Source organism: Eucyclogobius newberryi, unplaced genomic scaffold (assembly GCF_026437365.1).
Source record: "Eucyclogobius newberryi isolate DKJ021-1_F unplaced genomic scaffold, fEucNew1.0.hap1 SCAF_19, whole genome shotgun sequence".
Taxonomy (NCBI): Eukaryota; Metazoa; Chordata; class Actinopteri; order Gobiiformes; family Gobiidae; genus Eucyclogobius; species Eucyclogobius newberryi.
In genome coordinates this window covers 31,681,978-31,702,063 of record NW_027315823.1, presented here as the reverse complement: position 1 = coordinate 31,702,063, position 20,086 = coordinate 31,681,978, and the positions used below count along the sequence as shown (strand labels likewise).

The 20,086-nt window shown below is 39.1% G+C and overlaps 2 protein-coding genes across 3 annotated transcripts in view; both read left to right on the top strand.

Moving 5' to 3' along the window:
- Positions 1-20,086, top strand: part of mrto4 (MRT4 homolog, ribosome maturation factor) — a 286,325-nt gene that overhangs the window by 199,642 nt on the left and 66,597 nt on the right. The gene's annotated exons all lie outside the window — the stretch shown is intronic.
- The window catches only part of pparg (peroxisome proliferator-activated receptor gamma), a 45,179-nt gene that overhangs the window by 21,258 nt on the left and 3,835 nt on the right, over positions 1-20,086 (top strand). For both annotated transcript variants that reach the window (XM_072452647.1, XM_072452646.1), the window contains exons 2-8: positions 4,052-4,360; positions 5,479-5,654; positions 9,149-9,287; positions 14,589-14,788; positions 17,139-17,253; positions 17,646-17,830; positions 19,139-19,382. In XM_072452647.1, the coding sequence (XP_072308748.1) occupies positions 4,063-4,360; positions 5,479-5,654; positions 9,149-9,287; positions 14,589-14,788; positions 17,139-17,253; positions 17,646-17,830; positions 19,139-19,382 (1,357 nt within the window). In that variant the 5' untranslated portion in view covers positions 4,052-4,062. The remainder of the gene's footprint in view (positions 1-4,051; positions 4,361-5,478; positions 5,655-9,148; positions 9,288-14,588; positions 14,789-17,138; positions 17,254-17,645; positions 17,831-19,138; positions 19,383-20,086) is intronic.

The following is a 20,086-nucleotide window of genomic DNA, read 5'->3' as shown; positions in this document are numbered from 1 at the left end:
GCTAAACAAAACTGTTTTTAGCTTAGATTTGAACATTGTCAGAGTAGAACCTGTCTCACATCTTCAGGAAGACTGTTCCATGTTTAGTCCTGACTCTGGCACCAGCAGGAGGCTGGTCCATGTTTAGTCCTGACTCTGGCACCAGCAGGAGGCCGGTCCATGTTTAGTCCTGACTCTGGCACCAGCAGGAGGCCGGTCCATGTTTAGTCCTGACTCTGGCACCAGCAGGAGGTCGGTCCATGTTTAGACCTGACTCTGGCACCAGCAGGAGGCCGGTCCATGTTTAGTCCTGACTCTGGCACCAGCAGGAGGCCGGTCCATGTTTAGTCCTGACTCTGGCACCAGCAGGAGGCCGGCCCATGTTTAGTCCTGACTCTGGCACCAGCAGGAGGCCGGTCCATGTTTAGTCCTGACCCTGGCACCAGCAGGAGGCCGGTCCATGTTTAGGCCTGACTCTGGGCACCAGCAGGAGGCCGGTCCCTGAGGTCCTCAGAGTCTGAGATGGTTCATATGGCACTAACATATCCAAGATGTACTTTGGTGCTAGGCCATGGAGAGACTTGTACACAAGCAGAGCTGCTTCTATTGTACACATTTACCCATGAATGTGCTTAAACTTAAACGTACTTTTTACTTTTCAATCCACATAAATAGACCTGCTCTCAATTGTAATAAATTAAAAGTAAAAAGTATCCACTGTAAAAATGTAAATATGTCCAGTACAGTACTTTTGCTTTTGTACTTTAGTTACTTTGCACCACTGAATACATCTCTGTGTGTTGAGTGAGTGTTTGTTTGCATGTGTTTTCCTCCATCGTTACACGAGTGAGTCCAGAGCAGTTCTCCGGTTTCCACATGTCAGAGCTTGTGTGGAGGAGGTTTTACAGTATCTGTCAGATCCTCCATCACGCACAATGACAACGGCCAATGGCAAACAGGCAGGTCTGGTGAGTCCTGCAGCCCATACTACAAGTGCTTGCCTAATGTAGTATTTACTGTTATATACACAGTGTCGTCATGACGGAAGAGGCTCAAAGCTGGATGCCACAATGATGATGAAAAAAACTCTTTTTAGACAATAGATTATCATTTTCAACACTATTATGTCCAATTTTGTCTTGTTTGGTATTTGTTTTAGTGTTGCCCAAACGCACACAGTATCTTATTATACTTTTAGTTGTAACTTCCACTGTCTTTAACTTATGCTACGTTTATCGAACATAAATTGGACCCCGCTGAGATTCTTGGTCTCCGTTTGAGTCTTGGCTCCGGAGTGGACTTTACTGTGCATGTTTTTGTGGTAGGAAAATGGAAAACTATCGCTCTTTTGACCTCGTACATAGCCACATGCGAACCACACGGGCGTCAGGGAATCGAACCCAGCGCCTTCTTGTTGTAGAAGTGACAACCTTTATAAAGCCAAATTATACTCAAAAAAATCAAAAAATCACACTTTACGATACAGTTTTATTTGGCGTCATCAAAAACAAATGGAAATTACTTTTAATGCTAATGCAGACTTGTAATCATTGCCATTTCACTCCAAAAAAACTGTCAAATTTCTTCCTCCAAAGTCTGAACTCGGCTCCAAATCGCTGACAGTTAAAAAGCCCAAAATCTGCCATTGACGATTAGAAACTGAACGTATCCCCATCTCAATGAAATGCCTGGTAACTGATTCTTACGCGCACAAATGGTAAACAAACCTCTCAAACTATTTTAAAATTGGTACCTCTTGGACTTCTGCCAACGAATCCCAGCAGATATTAATAGTCGCAGTATTTCCAGGCAAAGGGAAGCATAGCCCGAGGACACGCTGTCAAACGCATCTGCGCCTCTCTCGCCCGCGTCTTGGAACAATGGTGGCATCGGCGTGATTTTGAAGTGCGTCCCTTCGGATTCCTGCGGCCGCATTCCACAACAAGCAGAGGAAACGCCAGGCGATTGAAACGAGAGGATGTTTTGCCAAGTAATTGCAGCCATTTTTAAACCTTCCACTGTGCCATGCGAGCGCCGCTATTTCGGATCTGCCCCGTTGCATCATTAATTCCATCCTTTGTATTGGTTCTTTGTAATCAGGGGTTGATTGAGGAAGGTGTATTTTGAGAAAGTGTGTTAACTGCCAGTCACATTTCTTTGGGTCAGCCTAAGAGCACAAATGTATTGCTTCCTATTTTTAAGACCAACATTGTTTCATATCGGAAATGTTTAGAAAAAGCAAAGATTTTTAATTTCTCGCTAAATGAGAAAAAGAAACTGATGACATTGACCGTACTTGAGAGTAAAAATATAAAGATTGAGATTTTCTATTGCGTGATTGTAAGTTTAGATACACAGCCTTTATCCAGATACACAGCCTTCATGTTTTTCATACAAACTTAAAGATAAGATATTCCTTTATTGTCCACACATGGGGAAATTTCATTGTTGCAAGGTAGATACAGAAGAAAAGAACAGATAACTTATAGGGAGTTTAAAAGTACACTGCGTAACTTTACCTGTGGAAGGTGCGTCCACATGGAGATTGCCCCACATTCTGGCATGAAACTTATCTATATATAGCATTTATTTCATTCAAACATTTTGATTGCAACCAAAAATATGCTTTCTTATTGTGAGCGGGGACTCCTCTCCACAGATCTGACCTGTAACTTGGCCTGATGGAGTAACCAGCTTTTCCTCATTGCCGCAGAGTGGAAACCTTTAGGCAAAGATTGACACATTCACATGAATTAAAAGTCACTCTTGTGGTGTTTTATAAGCTCAGTATTTCAGTATTTTTCCAGTGTGACATTAGGTCCATCATTTGGCTTGAACTGAGTTGACTCGTTGGTTGCGTATCGTTCGAAAGGCTTTACCTGATACGACGGTGGGTGAACTCAACTGACTTCTTGGAACGACTGGACTTTGGCCATTTTCTGCTGATAACTCCCCTCAATGTGTAACTCCTCCGTGTGTAAAGCTTAAAATAGTGTCAGTGTTCAAACAGAAAATTGCTAACTCTGGACATCTGTTTTGGACTGATTGTGTTTAAATGTGTATCCTATATATATCCTATATGTATTCTAGTTTTAGTATCAATTCATATCTGAGTATTGATTTTTTTGATCTTGATCCTTTCTTTTTCTGTCTGTAATGTCTTGAATTATAATGGTCGGTTTTATCTTACTTGGCCACTGCAAATGAACAAAATAAAGTTTCCGCTGCTGTTGATAGCCTTGGCTTCAGAGCCTTTCTAACAGAGTTGATAATCACTGAGCTTGGCACCCAAACAACAGCAACAGAACAGAAGAAGAAGAAGAGATCGTCTCTGTTCCTCCTCAGTGACAAATTGTACAACCAAATACAACCCAATGTGCTGTAAATATGTGGCCCTTTGTGGGACGGGTTTTCTCCAAAAAAACAAACAAAACTCTACTTTGCAATATTTAACTCACTTCACAAGTCTATCTACACTTGTAATGTTTAACTTTGGAACTATTTTTGTTCATTAAATTACACCTTGGTGATTGTATGTCCATAAGTGTAGCGTTCATTTATACATAGATAACTAAAACACATAAATAAACTAGAACTCGAACAACTATCTGAGCTTGGTTTATTTTGATAATTCATGTTGTGTAAAGATAAGATAAGAGAACCTGTATTCGTCCCACAATAGAGGACATTCTAGTGTTCCAATGCACAGTTCAAGAACAGAAGGTGAAACATCCAAAATCAAGACTAATATCTATTCAAATAGATTTAAATCTAACACAGACTGTGAAGGTAGAAGGCCACAACACTAATACGTACAATAAGTGGCTCTGACTATGATTATGTGCAGTGCAGCTTATGGACAAGAATAAATTGTATCTTTAACTTCACATTAAAGATATATTTTACACACTTAAGTTTCAGATTATTGGCTCTTCAATGTTGTTGCCATATTCTCACTGATGCGTTTCCAGAAAGCATCCTAATTCCATCCTTATCTTCCAAACGGCTCCTGTCTCATGAGTTGTTTTCTCATAACAAGCCCACACAGTCTTCACGTCCTCTCTCTCCACAGTGCGGGACATCATGGTGGACACTCAGCACTTCCTGACCTGGCCCTCTGCGTTTGGCTTGAGTCCCGTGGATCTCTCGGAGTTGGACTGCGGCTCCCACGCCCTGGAGATGAAGCACATGTCCACGTTCGACTACTCCTCCATCTCCAGCTCTTCCCTGGCCTCCTCCGTGTCTCCTCCTCTCGTCTCCTCCGCCGTGACCTACGACCTCAGCCCGCCGCCGCCGCCGCACACCGAGGAGCGCCTGAGCAGCCTGGACTACAGCGGCATGCACGGCTACAGGAGCGGCATGGACACACTCAGCACACACAGTGAGTGCGGCGGGCTTTTTTAGTTTAGTTCAGGGGTGTCCAAACTATGGCCCGAAGGCCAAATGCGGCCCTTCGACCAATTTTGATTGGCCCTCAGGCTACTACATAAACAACAAAAAGTAGTACGTTTTACTGTAAATTAGAAACATTCTGCTCTAATAACTTAAATAACACCCATTTTGATGAGATACAGACTTAGTATTAGTGTTCCAAGCCTTATTAAAGGTTTGGAGGCTCATCAAAACTACATCAAATGCAAAATCTCCGATGATTCACTTCATTGTCATGTCGTCTGTGACCGTCGACCGTGAACAAAGTCACCACGTTCCATCTGCAGGTGCACACAACAGTAAAGAATACATTTGACATAAGCTCAGAAAATGACAATGAAGTGTCACAATTTGTTGTATGTTGTTATTTTTATTCTTAATACATGAGTCAAATTTAAATCAACAAACTTCCTCAAATACCAGGATCCACCAGGTTACAGCAGGTGACAGTGCCTCAGTGGTTTTGAGTTAAATCCCTGGTTACTTTTCTCAAACCGACTCGTACCGTACAATCACTTTACAATATTGAGTGGGAGGGCCGAGGGCGGTTTGGGAAGAGGAAGTTGTGTCCTCGGCCAGACGGTTCTCGCACCTTTCCTACCTTGTGTCATGTGAGTGTCGTTGTGAGAAGTATTGAAAACTGCATGACTTTGAGCGCCTGGAAATGCACAGTGTGTTCAGCTCTCAGTGTTTCAACAGCAAACATATTACAGAGTCTGACACTCGCATTGACAAAGCATGTGAGCAAAGAGAATCGTGTGTTTCAGATGATAAATAATGTTCCCTTGAAACACTTGCCCTTGCATACTTCACCGTTGTGTTCCCAAAGTATAATAAAAAAAAGAAAGAAATTGGCTTCAACCTTTTCTTTCTGGACACGGATTTTAAGCAACAGACGGTTTTTCAATCTGACTTTCACAATGGCACATTCAGCATGAAACCAGTCTATAAATCATCATCTGAATCTTGAACCATGAAACAAGAGCGGACTGGAAAATACATTTACAGAAAGGGGAAGAAAAAAAAAAAAGTGAATTCAAAGATATCGACTCTATTTTGTCTTTTCAGATCTCATAAAGTTGGAGCCTGAATCTCCCCCTCAGCACACGGAAAGTCCAGTGTTCTCCAAACTCCAGGACGACACGACGACAACGACCACCACGTCTTTGAACATCGAGTGCAGAGTGTGTGGAGACAGAGCTTCGGGCTTTCACTATGGAGTCCACGCCTGCGAGGGCTGCAAGGTCAGGGACTCCAATAAGCATAATCCTTTTCTGAACTACACGCAGACTCCCCAATGTGCTTTTATTAAGTTTAATGATTCAGATAGAGCGGGAATCACATCAAAATGACAAAAGAACAAGACGAGAAACAAATAAGTGGCATCTCTTTAGCTTCACCTCATCAAATATCACATATTCGACTACAATGGGACTTCCTGGTTAATAAGTACACATAAATAAAACATGTAATCATTGAAAGAATAACTGCGTGTGAGAAATGATACGTGCCTGAAACGGTCAGGTCGGAGTTTGTTTTCAGGAGAAACAGTGCGATCTTTGGTTAAATTACAGAAGATGGATCAAACATCAGATGCAACATAATAACTAGAATAATAAATCATGATGAGACACTTATTTAAGTTACATTTATTTACAGAGGGCGATTATACAAAGTCAAAAGTGGTCGGTGTGTCCAAAACGCACCAAAATCCAGGGAAAGGACCCCCCAAACCCCCATCCCCTTTATTTGAAATCCCAAAAAACACACAAATCAACACTGCTTGTACCAATTAAGAAATGACAGTGTTTTTTGGTTGAATATACAGTATTGTGCCCACTTATTGTCAGGAAGTGGAAGGACGTCGTTTCCTTTTGTCTCATTCATAGAAGAGGCACTTCATGTGTACATTTTAGGGGCAGTATTGGGCCCTTTTCATGTTGTCTGACCACGAGTTCTGTGCATTTGCCATTGAACCTCAGACTGAACCCTGCGTATAGAGAGTGTGCGGGAAGTCTGAGTCTATTTCCAATTTCTCTGAAATATTGAGCCATAGAAGATCAGTTTGTGCAGAGTTCATCATGTGCCCAACATAGAAATAGAGCAGATTTATGCAACCGAGCTCGATTCAAAAAAGTGAAGTATTCAAAAGTCGGTGTTCTTCATAATGAGCGGCAGAGGTGGTAGTGCTCAGTTATCAAGAGATTGTACTTATACTGCGTCTTGAGTCATATTTGTTATTGATTTAACAGTCTCTTGCTTGAGTAAAAGTGTTGGTTCTTCTTCCCACTGTGAGTAAATCTAACAAGTGACCAAAGCTTTATGTCGACAACATGAAATGGTTTGAACATTCATGTTTCTGGCACCGCTCCTTCAGGTATGATTTAGTTATTTGATTTTTGTGCCCATCCTTTGAAAATACCAGATTTTGTGCATTATTTAATGTTTTGTCTTTCCACTTACATAAACTTCAAATCATAAATCAGATGTTGCGTTCAGACAGTCACTCCTAAAGCTTCTCTTACTTGAGTAATAGTTTCCCCAAATTCTTTGTGACTCTTACTTGAGTCATTTGTTGGAGCGCTACTTTGTGCTTCTGAGAGCTGGACAAAGCATGGCACATTTAAATACTTATATACTGGACAGATCATTACTACTACTGATACGTTGTTACAGTAATTTAGATATGGTTGACAAGAAAGACAAGAAAATCAAGTATTATTTTTGGGATTTTAAAAACTCAGACAAGCAAACATTCAACACAACAAAGAGGAGCTCGGAGGTCAGTGAAGAGCAACCAAACATTATCACATAGAATTCACCCTTTTTGTAACACGTACAGTTATTTTACATGTCGATTGCTTGTTGTGGGTTTCTTTGGTGTCAAATGCAAATACATTTCACTATCCATATAATTGGTCTTGTCCAAAAAGTGCTGTAGTTTATTTGAGTCACACACGGTTCTGATTTGAGCCCAGTTTAGTCCTGATGTAGACTTGGTTTGGTCCTGTTCTAGTCTGGCTTTAGTCCAGGTCTTGTCCAAGTTTAGTTCTGGGTTTAGTCCCAATATTGGTGTTTCATAAGATGTTAAAGTGAGTTAGGTTTGCTCTATCATTTCACATATCGGGCTTTTTAAGTCCAGCAGTATTAATGATACAGTAAGAGAGATTGTAAAGTTTATGTAACTCATTTATTTCTAAAACAACAGCGTACGGAAAGCCACACAGTAGCAAATTCTCCAACATATGACTTAGAACTTATTGATTTACAAAGGAAATTCCTTGCAAACAGTAGCTCACACATTACAATAAACGTTTTCTAACAGCAAATAGAATGACATTAAAACTCTGAGTGATGATAGCAAAAAATGTGTCAAAAAGGAGCCAAATATTCCAAACTTAAACCAAAAAAGATATAAAACAGTTCCCTTAGGTTACATATTTACAAGCGGTCAAAACACAGTGCAAAAATGAAAAAGGTAGCTTGCACAAGGTTATCTACAACACAAGGGTCAGTTGTTGTACAGCTGTGTGCAGTAAAGTATGAATGTAGCATCTCTGATAACCCTTTGCACCCACGTCAGACCAAATTAACTCAGGTCGCCTCTGTTAATGTACTAACCAGAGCTTAGCACGTTGAGCGCTGGTAATTGCCTTGGAGTTCGATGAAACGTTGATAGACAAGGTTCATAAATGGCAGGTCAGTGCTTATTTTGAACGCACGACTGCGCTGAGGCCGGCCGAGAGGCTCAGGGCTCATTGTTCTTACTGGTCTCTGGGGGAACCGGCACCAGAAGAGCGGGTCAGCCAAACGAGCAAACATTTAATTGTTTCAAAACAGAAAACATTCTTTATTAAGGTGGAGCTGTGTCCCCCCCATTTTCACTTCCTGACTCCCAAAATAAACCAGGGTTATAAATGGACCACGTGTGAATTGTGGAAATCAATTTAACAAACACAACCACCCACTTTTGTTTTGTAAGAAAATACCAAACGCATTTTATCATTTGACCGTGTTGTGTTATGTCTCATTTATCGTGAGCGAAAGAGCTCAGCGTAGGACGTTTGTAAGATAAGATTAAGCTTTTTAATGCTACCTCAGAGACACCCAAAGCAGACATTTACTATTTTAATAACTTCCTCAAAAATAAAATAAACCCTGCATATTCTGCAACTTGGGACTGTATCGAGTGTGTAGTTCATAGTAAAAATTATACTTCAAAAAGAGCTGATTAAATATAAACATTTTGTAAACTTTCAAATAATTGTGATATTTTATAGACATTTCACTGATGAATAAACCTCAACTAATGCATTCATGTTTTAATACATTTCGATTGTTTGACTAATGTTATCAGGATATGCCCCAAAAAATATAGATATTCATTTTTGTCAATATCTAATATCATATACATTCTTTGCCAAATTACATTATCATAAACACTGTCACTGTTTGAAAATAAGATGTAACTAATTTAAATTAGGTTTAAATACGACAATTAATAATGATTGAAATATAGAGAGATCAATTATAACGTAGTAGTAGTTTTGGGAGCGTTCAGTCACTAATCAACTTTTAGAGAGTACAATAGGACCAGTTATTCATACAACTAATTGTTTACCAAGATGAGGCAAAGCAGTTGTTTTTGTTATTTAAATTATTTTAGGACCTGTAAAAACACATCTGATAAACCTCTGTGACATAAATAATATTTAACTTTCTTTTGTGTGTTTTTCAGGGTTTCTTCAGACGCACAATTCGGCTAAAGCTGGTCTACGATCACTGTGACCTTCACTGTCGCATTCACAAGAAATCCCGGAACAAGTGTCAGTACTGCCGCTTTCAGAAGTGTCTCAACGTGGGCATGTCACACAACGGTACGTTACTTTATTAAACATGCCAGAGACGCAATAATACTACTAAACAATTGGGAAGTCGAGAGTAACAGCAACAATGTTTTTCACAAAACATTGTATGAAACACTTTTCAACTGTAAAGCAAAACGAAACTAAAAGAGATGATTTTCTTTGGAAGTTCATGTCACAATATCAAATTTTAGCATTACAATTATTGAGAAAAAAACAACACAATTTAACGATTATTCTCGATTACTGAGACCAAACATCAGTAAAAATCTTTTTATGAAATCAAACTATAGAATCATTCTTCTGAAGAATATGTTGCATGTGCATTATTGCCTCTTCCCCGCGCTTTTTGACCCAAGTGTAATGCATGTTCTTCGTGAATAACTGCTGAGGCTGTGCTGCCTCACTGACCGGTGTCTGTCTGAAAACAAATCTAATTTACAGCATTAAACTTAGTAAGTAAGTCTATATAGTTAAATGTGATTTTAATTACTTTATTTTGTACTGGTTATATTATAATATTGACTGGATTAACTGAATAATCTATACAAGGTTTCAGAATATAAAAACAAAACATATTATACCCTACCAAACACTCACATCCCATACAATACATTAGGCCTACTATGTTCCTGTAGTCTACACATTTAATGATGACAAATGGTTATAAAAGCTAATATACATATTAACAGTGAAGGAACTGTTCATAGAATCTGTGTAGTAGCAGTATTTTGCTAAGTTGGATTCAAATTCAAATTACATATCGTACATATCGATGGAAACAAAAAAGCGTAATTTGTCCTACTTTCTAATACCTGCCCTTTAGACATGAATCTAGCGTGCACCCTCTAAAAATAAAGTAGCGTCTCAAGTGCCGAGTTCTGTGAAAGTGGCACAGTACTGACCTCAGCACGTCCGTTTTGGTCGTGAAGGCGCTCAGAGAGTCTCTGTTCAGAACTATGTTGTTCTGTGGTGGTCAGCGTCACAACCTTTGGCCACGTTTCAGTTCCCAATGAGACAAAAGACAGGTCGAAGGGTAACACCTCGCCACATTCTCAAAAAATACAGTGAGTCGGTACAAAAACACACACTATGGTTTTCAGTCTGACGTGTCACATGCGAAAGGCAACAAAAGACACTTAATACTGAAAAATATAAACAACTTTTACATGTTTTTAATAACTTGGTTCATAAATATTTAGTGGATAACGCAAAACTGAAAAAAAAAACACATTCTATTATGCAAGGGTTGGCTTTGACACAACCTACTGAGCTAACCTCCCACACCCTGTCCTGGTGCTAAATGAGTTAAATAAGATGACTTCACTGTCTAATTTGTTACACAATTTAGCGTTGTATGTTGTTAAATGAATTTCTAACTATCATCTAATCATTGGAAACATTAACAGAGCCTTAGCTTCAAACAATCACTTTTAAAACGTTTCTAAGATTCCCTCACATGTTTCTTCAGCGTGGTTTAAGCACAGATCCATGGGTTTGTCCTCAGAGCATGTGCAGACCTCTAAAAGAAGCTGCTCTCCGCTCTGGTTCTTAAAGCTCATATTAGAGAGCGGAGCATGAACTGGCCTCTGAAGAAGGTAAAAGACTGCGCCGCTGTGGGAGAAGAAGAACCAAGCTTCCCGCAGTAATGCCTAGTGAACTATAGGGGCCACTAAAAGACACTGAGTTCAGCCAAGCTTCAGCAGCAGAAGTGAAGGGAAAACAGGCTTATTCGGACATATTTTAGAACAGTTTATATATAATTGTGACACACTGTAATTTTAGATTTTATTGGCCAATCACTGCTTGCCTTGATTGCTCCGACTGCACGCCACTGCAACAAACAAAGATGAATGTGTTGTAGTAATCTGTTTTTATGGACATATAATTTGCAACACCAGTTCCTAGTAGTGCCTTTAACAGTTCAGATTAGATTTCACTAATTGATTGATTGTTTTTTAAGTCTACAATCTTAATAGTAACGACCTGCATTTCACTCAGAATGATCTTGTGTGCAACTCGTCTATTGAAGATGTTCGGCTCAGTTTGTAGTTTTAGGTCAGCGGGAAGAGAGTTCCACAGACGGGGTCCATTAGAGGAGAAACTGGACCGTCCATAAGATGTTCTGAACTTTGGAGCTGACAGAAGCTCGGGCGTTAGGTCTGAGAGAACCAGGAAACCGTGTCAATGTGCTACAAATGTACAACGTTGTTCAAATGTGAATAGATTATGTCTTTGGATGATGCCACCTCATGAGTAAATGCAATACACACTGCCTGACTTTGGAATTAACCAAGCATTTTGCCAGAGCAGCGACGTGTGAATAAAACCAGAACCACTGCTCGCTTCTTTGGTCACGCGCTTGTTTTCCATGGTTACACTGGTTACATGGTTACAGTTAAGTTCCATTTTATTCCATTTAAATTGTGCAGCACATTGTTATAGTGATAGAATACAGAGAGACAAATGCTGAGTGTGAACAGAGCAAACCTGGCAAAGTTCTGGGACTTTGTGGTGTGGATGTGGGTCAGAGCTGAGTGTTCTGGCGTCTGGACCTGGGGCTCCAAATGCGACTTTTAAACAGATGTGTTTGACTTATCCAGTGTCCGCTAACACCTTCCCGTCCTGCTGAATGCAGTTGAACGCTGGTGTGTGGGAGTGGATCGGCTCCGCCTCGTTGATAAAGCCCTGAATCTCTGGTTGGTTTTGTTGCTCCAGTTGTCGAGGCGTGGTCGCGCTCAGTTTAAATAAAAGATGGTTTCTAAAGCGTAGTTCCATTGTTGAGACAATACAACGGCGAGTACACAAATGTTCAAGGAATTTGGATATAAATGATTCACATGATTGATTAGTTTTATTATAAATCCATAATGTAATTGCTCAATGGATAATGCTTTGTGGAACCAGTTGTGAGATGTTTTGTGATTTATATATTTTCCCGTCTTTTATAAAGGAAAGCGTAGGTGTGTGTAATCTTCTAATACAAAAAGAAATATTTGTGTGACCAAAGTAAGAGTAACGTTACTTAAAAATGTATATTACTCAAGTAAAAAGTAGTGAGCAAATTTCACAAGTAAAGATAAGAACTGAGTGAAGGAACTGCTGCTTGAGTATTGACAATTTAGTGGAAAAATGTATTCGGATGATTTATGAATTTTGAGTTTGTGTGATTTATGACAGACTTTTCTGGTTTCACGTTCTGAAATTTCCAAACAATAGAAACAAAAAACAATATAAGAAGTGCTATCGTGCTTTTTTCTGCCATATTTATCATCTCGAGACATTTTAAATCGTAATGTTGATCTATGAGTTGTTACTGAAAATCTGATTTGAAAGCATTTCTACTAAATAAATGCTAAATAAGTAAGATTTTTAATTGATAAGTAACGTTCACTTACTGCATTGGTAGATAATTTCACTATTTTAAGGATTTTTTTTGCCTAAAACAAATTTTCTAGTTTTAAGAAGGTATAATCCTAATATCATTAAAAGCTCCTAAAAGTCTGTCTTTAATGTTGTTTGTCAAAAGCTTTTCTCACTTGTAGACTTACTCACAGCTGTAAGAGTAAACAAATATTTACTACTAATGCTTAAACTAAATCTTAAGTAAATAAAAGTATTATAACTCAGGTAAATGTAACTGAGCACTAATAACTTTCTACCAAGTTTAAGCTTTTAAAGTTAAAATATCTTAATGTGTTACAAACCCGCTTATAAAATGCCCTCATTACTTTGTTTTGGCGTAAATGATTGACAGTCGTGTGGTACTTGGACCGGTACAGTCTGAGGTGCTGTGTCACGGCTGTTGAAGCGTTGCCAGTTTCATTCATTTGTTTAAGGTGTACATTTATCTCTGTCGCTTGCACAATCGCACTCACGCTACGGTCACACACGCACAACGCCGCCGATGCTGCCACAGGCCTGAATGAATGACTTCCAACTCCTACTCAACTATTTAACCCTTTCATAACACGTGTTCTTTGGCTTTTTACAAGTGTTTTCCATCGTTATGAATTAAAGGCATGTCTCGTCTGATCATGTCATCATAAACCAGCACAACATCATAAAATAGTAATCGTTTTTTATTGAAACAATCCTGTAACTCAATAGACTACTTCAGGAACCTTGTAGAACAGCATCAAAAAACTTGAATAAAAGTTAACTCTAGATTTCTTTAATCATTGGAAGAGAATACATTTAAGGGACTGTATTGTATTGTTTGCTATTAAGATCACAAATTAGTCATGTTTCTTGTGGCAAATTGATAATGTGTTGCCAATTTCTACTGCTGTTATCATTATTATCTTTACTACTTCTTTTACAACCCAGTTAGCTAAAAACAGAGATAAAACATGTATATTTATATGCAAACTTGCCACTACAAAATCTCCTTTTTTGCAGCGACTCCCGCAGACATGCTTATCAATAAAAATATGATATAAGGCAGAATGAGCTTGTGTAATTCCCCTTTGGACACGCCTTCACAGAGTGAGACAGGGGCAGAGCGACGGGTGAAGATCCTGCTCAAATCTGATCCCAACATGTTAGTCTAGTTCAAGTTTAGTTTTGGATCTAGTCCTGGTTTAGTCCAGATTATGAAGTGGTAAATGAAGTGAATGTAACCTTTTTTCAAACAAGATCCAATCGAGTGGTCTGTGCAAACCTTTAAATGTTCAAATTCAGATTAGACTTTTACAGATTAGACCTTTACACCTAAGCAAATATAAAATTGTTATTATGACATTTATTTGCTACTTTTAGTCATATTGAAATAGAAAAGAGTCTGTGGAGGACCAATCAGAGGCGACATCTTAATTGTTGGACATATGTATTGTATTTAAAAGAGAGAAAAAGAAAATACAGTGTGCAGTGTGTTCAGTATCGTCTCCAGTGCATGTCACAGTTGTTGTTTGTACCAGATTCCTTGAATAAGTGTCTGACCTGGATTAGAATTGAAAAATCTTATCACCAAACTGTTGAACCTGTTGAACCAATTTAGTTGAAAAAATAGAGTAATAAAAGAGAGTAATAAAACTGTAAACTCAATCCTGTAACTATTGTAAATGAAATTTGTTTTTTGGCACCAGCTGTGATGTAGTGGAGCTCCAGACCTCAGAACATCAGACCTCATTTATTCTATGTAGCAATGCTTTTGAGACTATTTACTAGTTTATTAATACAAATAAATATATTTAGCGTGGAAGAGGATTTGTTTTCAATTGTTCAGACAGAGGCGGGAGATGGGAAATGGATAAATGGATCAAATAAATGGATAGTATGTGATCTTAAATATGTTTCTCTGTATTTTCCCAGCGATCCGATTCGGGCGAATGCCTCAGGCGGAGAAGGAGAAGCTTTTGGCTGAGTTTTCGTCAGACGTGGAGCTGTTGCATCCAGAGGCAGCGGATCTGAGAGCTCTGTCACGACATCTGTACGACGCATATCTGAAATACTTCCCCCTCACCAAGGCCAAGGCCAGGGCCATCCTCTCCGGGAAGAGTGGGGACAACGTGGTGAGATCCAGTTTATAATACATTTAAACAGCTCAGACGAATGCAACTTCATCACAAGTGACAGTTTGTATTAGATCGCTCATAAACTAAGGGTGCGTTCACATTTGTCCAGGTTTGGTCCAGGTTTGGTCCAGGTTTGGTCCAGGTTTGAGCCATGTTTAGTCCTGATCTACACTTGACATGGTCCTAGTTCTGGTCCTGGTTTCCGGGTTTAGATTCAGTTTAGTCCCAATTTTTGTTTGTCCAAGTGTGAACCTTAAAAGTTCAGAGCAAACTTCAAGGTGCACTATTATATATGCAGCTTTCCTGGTGGGAATATTCCACAGTTTGGCATTAAGCATATCTATTTTACATTTGTTCAATTACAGTTGCTTTTATGGTGAGCCGGCTCACCTCTCCGCAGGACTGACTTGTAATTTGGTCTGATTGTGTCACCTGCAGCCATTATGACACAAATATTCAGATATTTTTCCTTAAAACAGTTACAGAATATAACAGCTTTGAGAAAACACTGCTTAAAAGGGACATTTCAAACGTATAAACCTTGACGTCGACCCTTAAAGCTGAACTATAAAACTTCTGGTGAAGGACGTTTCTGTTTTTCCTGGAATTGCATTAAATATATCTATCTCTATGGAGACGAGCAGGTGACAGCAGCAGGTGTTACAGCAAGTTACAGGTCGGATCTTTGGAGAGGCAAGTCCACATACAATTCATAGTATTTCTACCATTTAAAAAACACCTGTAATTGAATAAACTCTAGATAAGTTTAATATAATAAATTCCAGACAAAACAATAAAATTAAAAGAAAAATACAAGGCAGACCCTCCATCAGAAACGTTGCCGTGCACCTTTAAGGGCCTCATGCCGCATTTCATTTGAATTGTTTGTTTTCCCCAGCCTTCTCCTGTATTGTTCATTAGTCCTGTGGAACTGTTGAAGTGAAAGGCGCTGCCTGTGGTCGACGTCAGAGCGCTTCAAGGCTGCTCCGTATCTTTGTCTCTTTTGTTTTGACTGTCTGTCTGAGGGAGGCTTGTGTTAGTTACTAATCTACATCAAACAGGGCGTATACTTGGTCGAATATTTACATTTTTCACACTCCAGGCCTTGAAATTTGCTCTTGTGTGGTCGGCTTTTAATTTGAGTGTTTGCGTCTTTCTGGATAATTTATGTCACTCTAAAATGTCATGGTTCGTTGGAATGTGCATCGTTTGTCAATTAGATATGAGTTTAATTCAAATAGTATTGTATCCTTGTACTATCCGTGAAAATACAATCTTTGAAACCTCTCAAAAAGTTATCTCGGATACGTTCACTATTTGCAAATGATTGTGCAATTGTCCTTCCAATAGAAAAATGGATTGCAGATATGACTATCACCCTTCGCAGGGCTCATAATAACAGAAGTAAACCTTTTCTCACCTGTCCACACTGCCCATGAATCAGAGACGACTTCTTCCGTGCACTTTGGCTCCGCCCACACATTCAACACTATTGGTCGGGGGGTTAGAAATAGGCTGCCAGAAATTATTGGCTGTCACATCCCAGTTTGTCCAAAAATGGCTCTCCTTGGAGACACCTCAACTCCCTAGATAACCTTTCAAACCAAGTTAGTTATCCTCATTTCACTTACAATCGCAAAAAATAAACAAAATAAATCATAATAAACTGGAAGACTGGCAGAAGCTATCAATCAACTCATGGCTCACCTTACTCACGGAACACGCACATTTAGAGACATTGACAGTGTTTTCAAAGAATAAAATTCAGCTCCTAGGGGGACATATATGGTCTGATATATGTAAATCTGAATCCTCAACACCTTTATAGTTCCCTCGTAGGGTTAACCTTGTTCACAGTAAAAATAGGATAATAAGAAGGTAATACAAAGCAGTGCACTAGTACTCATAATCATGGGTTACTTTGATGACTTTTAGCTCATGAATATTAGTTGTCATTTGTGTTGTCACTTACCTATAGCACATTTTATAAACTGAAACATTTCCAAAGTGCTGCACAGAAACCCTTTTAAAAACACACAAATAAACACATGCACATCAAACTTATCAACATTTTATTCCACTTTTTAAAGCAATTGGAAAATTACTGTTGTTGTAGAACTTGTGCAATCCTTTTCACATTTGTGCATGTCTTTATTTTACCATTCAAGCTTCATTTCACATTTATTGTTCAAGTTGCCAATAAATTCTCCCAAGGCGTGTTGTGTTTGCTTTGACCACAGTTAAAACAGTGTTTACATGTGTTTGACTTGAATAGACAGGACTCATGTTACGTCAGCTCTGTTACATAACGCCGCTTGTCTCTCTTGTGTTATTTTCCTTGTTACAGCCTTTTGTCATCCATGATATGAAGTCTTTATTGGAGGGAGAGCATTTTATCAACCTCAAAGTACCAACCCTGGATCAGCAGCAACAAACGCCTATGAATACAAACGGATTTAGTGGTCAGTGTAAATACAATAGTAACACGATTTCTGTTTATTTCTAAACCTCTTTGTATCCTTTTCTCTCAGACCAGTTCACTTCCTGTCCTCCTTCAATACATACATCAATCTGTCATGCAACTCTAGCCTCAGTTTCCTGCAAATATATTCACTTGTCGTAACAATACAAACATTTCAAACTCAATTTCGATACTCATACGATACAAATGCTCAATAATAATAATGATACAAAATTGACCACTTGAAATGTCATAATATTATATATTTTCGCATGGTTAAAATAAAATGGCACCTTTAAACAGGAAGCTATTCTCTCTGACTCTCTGACTACTACACAATGCTGTAAGCTAACATGGAACTAAATGCATTAAAATACTGTATTTCCTGCACAGGGTTGACAGTGAACTCCCTGTCAGACTACAGCGCTCTGCCCGGTGACATCGGGCCCTTGTGCTTGGACACAGCAGAGATGAGGTTCTTCCACAGTTGTCAGTCCAGATCGGCCGAGGCTGTGAGAGAAGTGACGGAGTTCGCAAAAAGCATCCCAGGATTCATCGACCTGGACCTGAACGACCAGGTGAGGGAGATGATTTAAGCAGTATTGGTTTTGGGATTGTCTTGGATGCTAGAGTTCTCAATGGGATTTGGAAGTATCTCTATAGGCATATCACTAATCTTTCTGTATTATTTCCATCAATCCTTAGTCAATTAAAGCTGGGGTTTTGTAAAAGAGACAATGTTTTCCTCTAAACCAGGGAGATTTACGGTAACTTAATTTTCTGAGGGCCAGATTTCTCGAGGGGCATTGCCTCTGGGCCAGAGAGGACATGTCACCACTATTAAGACAGTTTGGGGTCACACAAAATATCCCCTAAACTAGAGTTGTTTCAATATTAGTAAAATATCTAGTGCTATATTAGACTTTTGTGAAAAAATAAAATACGAACCAAGACCCGGTACAAACCAGGTACAAATCCAATCTAAATCAAGATTTAAATGAGCACCAAACCAGGTTTAAACTAGTACTACCTAAGAATTAAACCAGAAAAAAGAATATATATATATATATATATATATATATATATATACCAGTATATATATATATATATATTTTAATATTTGAGCGAGCCGAATCAGATCATTTGGCTGGCCTGATCTGGCCCCCGGGCCTTGAGTTGAATAGCCCTGCTCTAAACAGTACAGTATATTTGTCATCAACCCAGAATCAAGAGTTGAGCAGCAGTGGCTTTGTGAGAGCTAATTAGTTAGACAGATTTACATACCGACTTTCTCCTTTTGCTGTGTGAAAATTAAGTACCACAGCTTTACATAAAAGTGATATATTTCTGCAGCTTTAGGTTCAAATAGACCTGCATTTACAGTATTATTAGTGTTAACAGACTAGACAATCCAGCAAATGTAAACACACATGTTGGGGAAATCCTGGACAAGTGGAGCATGAATTCAGCATGGACGACCTCACTGTGGCCTACACCCACCTCCACCTCTTCTTCTGGGCTCATCTACACCTCAGCCTTCATCACAGCATTCCAGTTACTCCCCATGTCTTCGTCCAGTTACTCCCCATGTAATCCCACAATCCCGAGGGCACATCCGCTTTCATGTTTGTGCCGCGCTCCACCTCCTCATCATCTCCTCCTCGGTCTTTTCCTACGCCTGACCACCACCAATCTGCAATTTCAAAAGATTATGCCGTCAATAAAGCTTTTTCTAACGTTTCCTTTCAGTCGCTCCAGGGTGAAACGCAAAAATAGGCTGGAATAAACCTGTACAGTTAGTCAGAAAGGACCGAGGAAAGCAGGAAAAAGGTGATCCTCGGGCGACTTTGCAAACGATACTCAGCTTTTGGTTTGCTTTGTCTCAGGTGACGTTGCTGAAGTACGGCGTGATCGAGGTGCTGATCATCATGATGGCTCCTCTGATGAACAAAGACGGGACGCTGATCTCGTACGGACACATCTTCATGACGCGCGAGTTCCTCAAGAGCCTGAGGAAGCCCTTCTGTCAGATGATGGAGCCCAAGTTTGAGTTCTCCGTCAAGTTCAACACGTTAGAGCTGGACGACAGCGACATGGCGCTCTTCCTCGCCGTCATCATCCTCAGCGGAGGTGCGTAACGGCTCAGGGAAACATGAGAGCGTAAATGTTTGTGTGTGTTATGGAGAGCAATGTTTTTTTTAATGTTTTTTATCATTGTAAAGTGAAAGTAACACAGCTAGGGATGTCAAAATGATATGGTTAATCGATAATCGCGAATATGCAGGTGACAAGAACTAAAAAAATATATAATTGGGAACATTTTAGTAACAAAATGTAATTCAATCTATATAAGTTATTGCTTTGAAATTGCTTTATCATTCAGAAAGTTTGATTTCATAAAGTTTGTCACGGGAGAAGAAGAAGAGGATTAAGGATGTCACTTAGGGGTGGAAAATATATAGAATTTTAGGTCATATTGTTAATGTTGTTTTCAAGATAAAGGCAAAATGTGAATATCAAATGCAATAAAAACTGACTAAAATTAAAAAGTATGGTTCAAATAAGGGTATATGGTGATATGTTTAAAGATGTTACAACACATTTCTTTTGGACTGACATGATTCTGTCTGAATATTGCTATCGGGAAAAAATATGTGCATTTTTGTCGATATCACACACAACCCTAATTGCACTATTAATAATGTCTCTTCTAACACAAAATATTGATATTATCGTGACATCTCTATTTGCAGCGGTGGTAAAAATGGCTCACCATGTTAACTAAAAATAATGACCTTAACCAGTATAACATAAACCCTTTAGTAGTACGTACA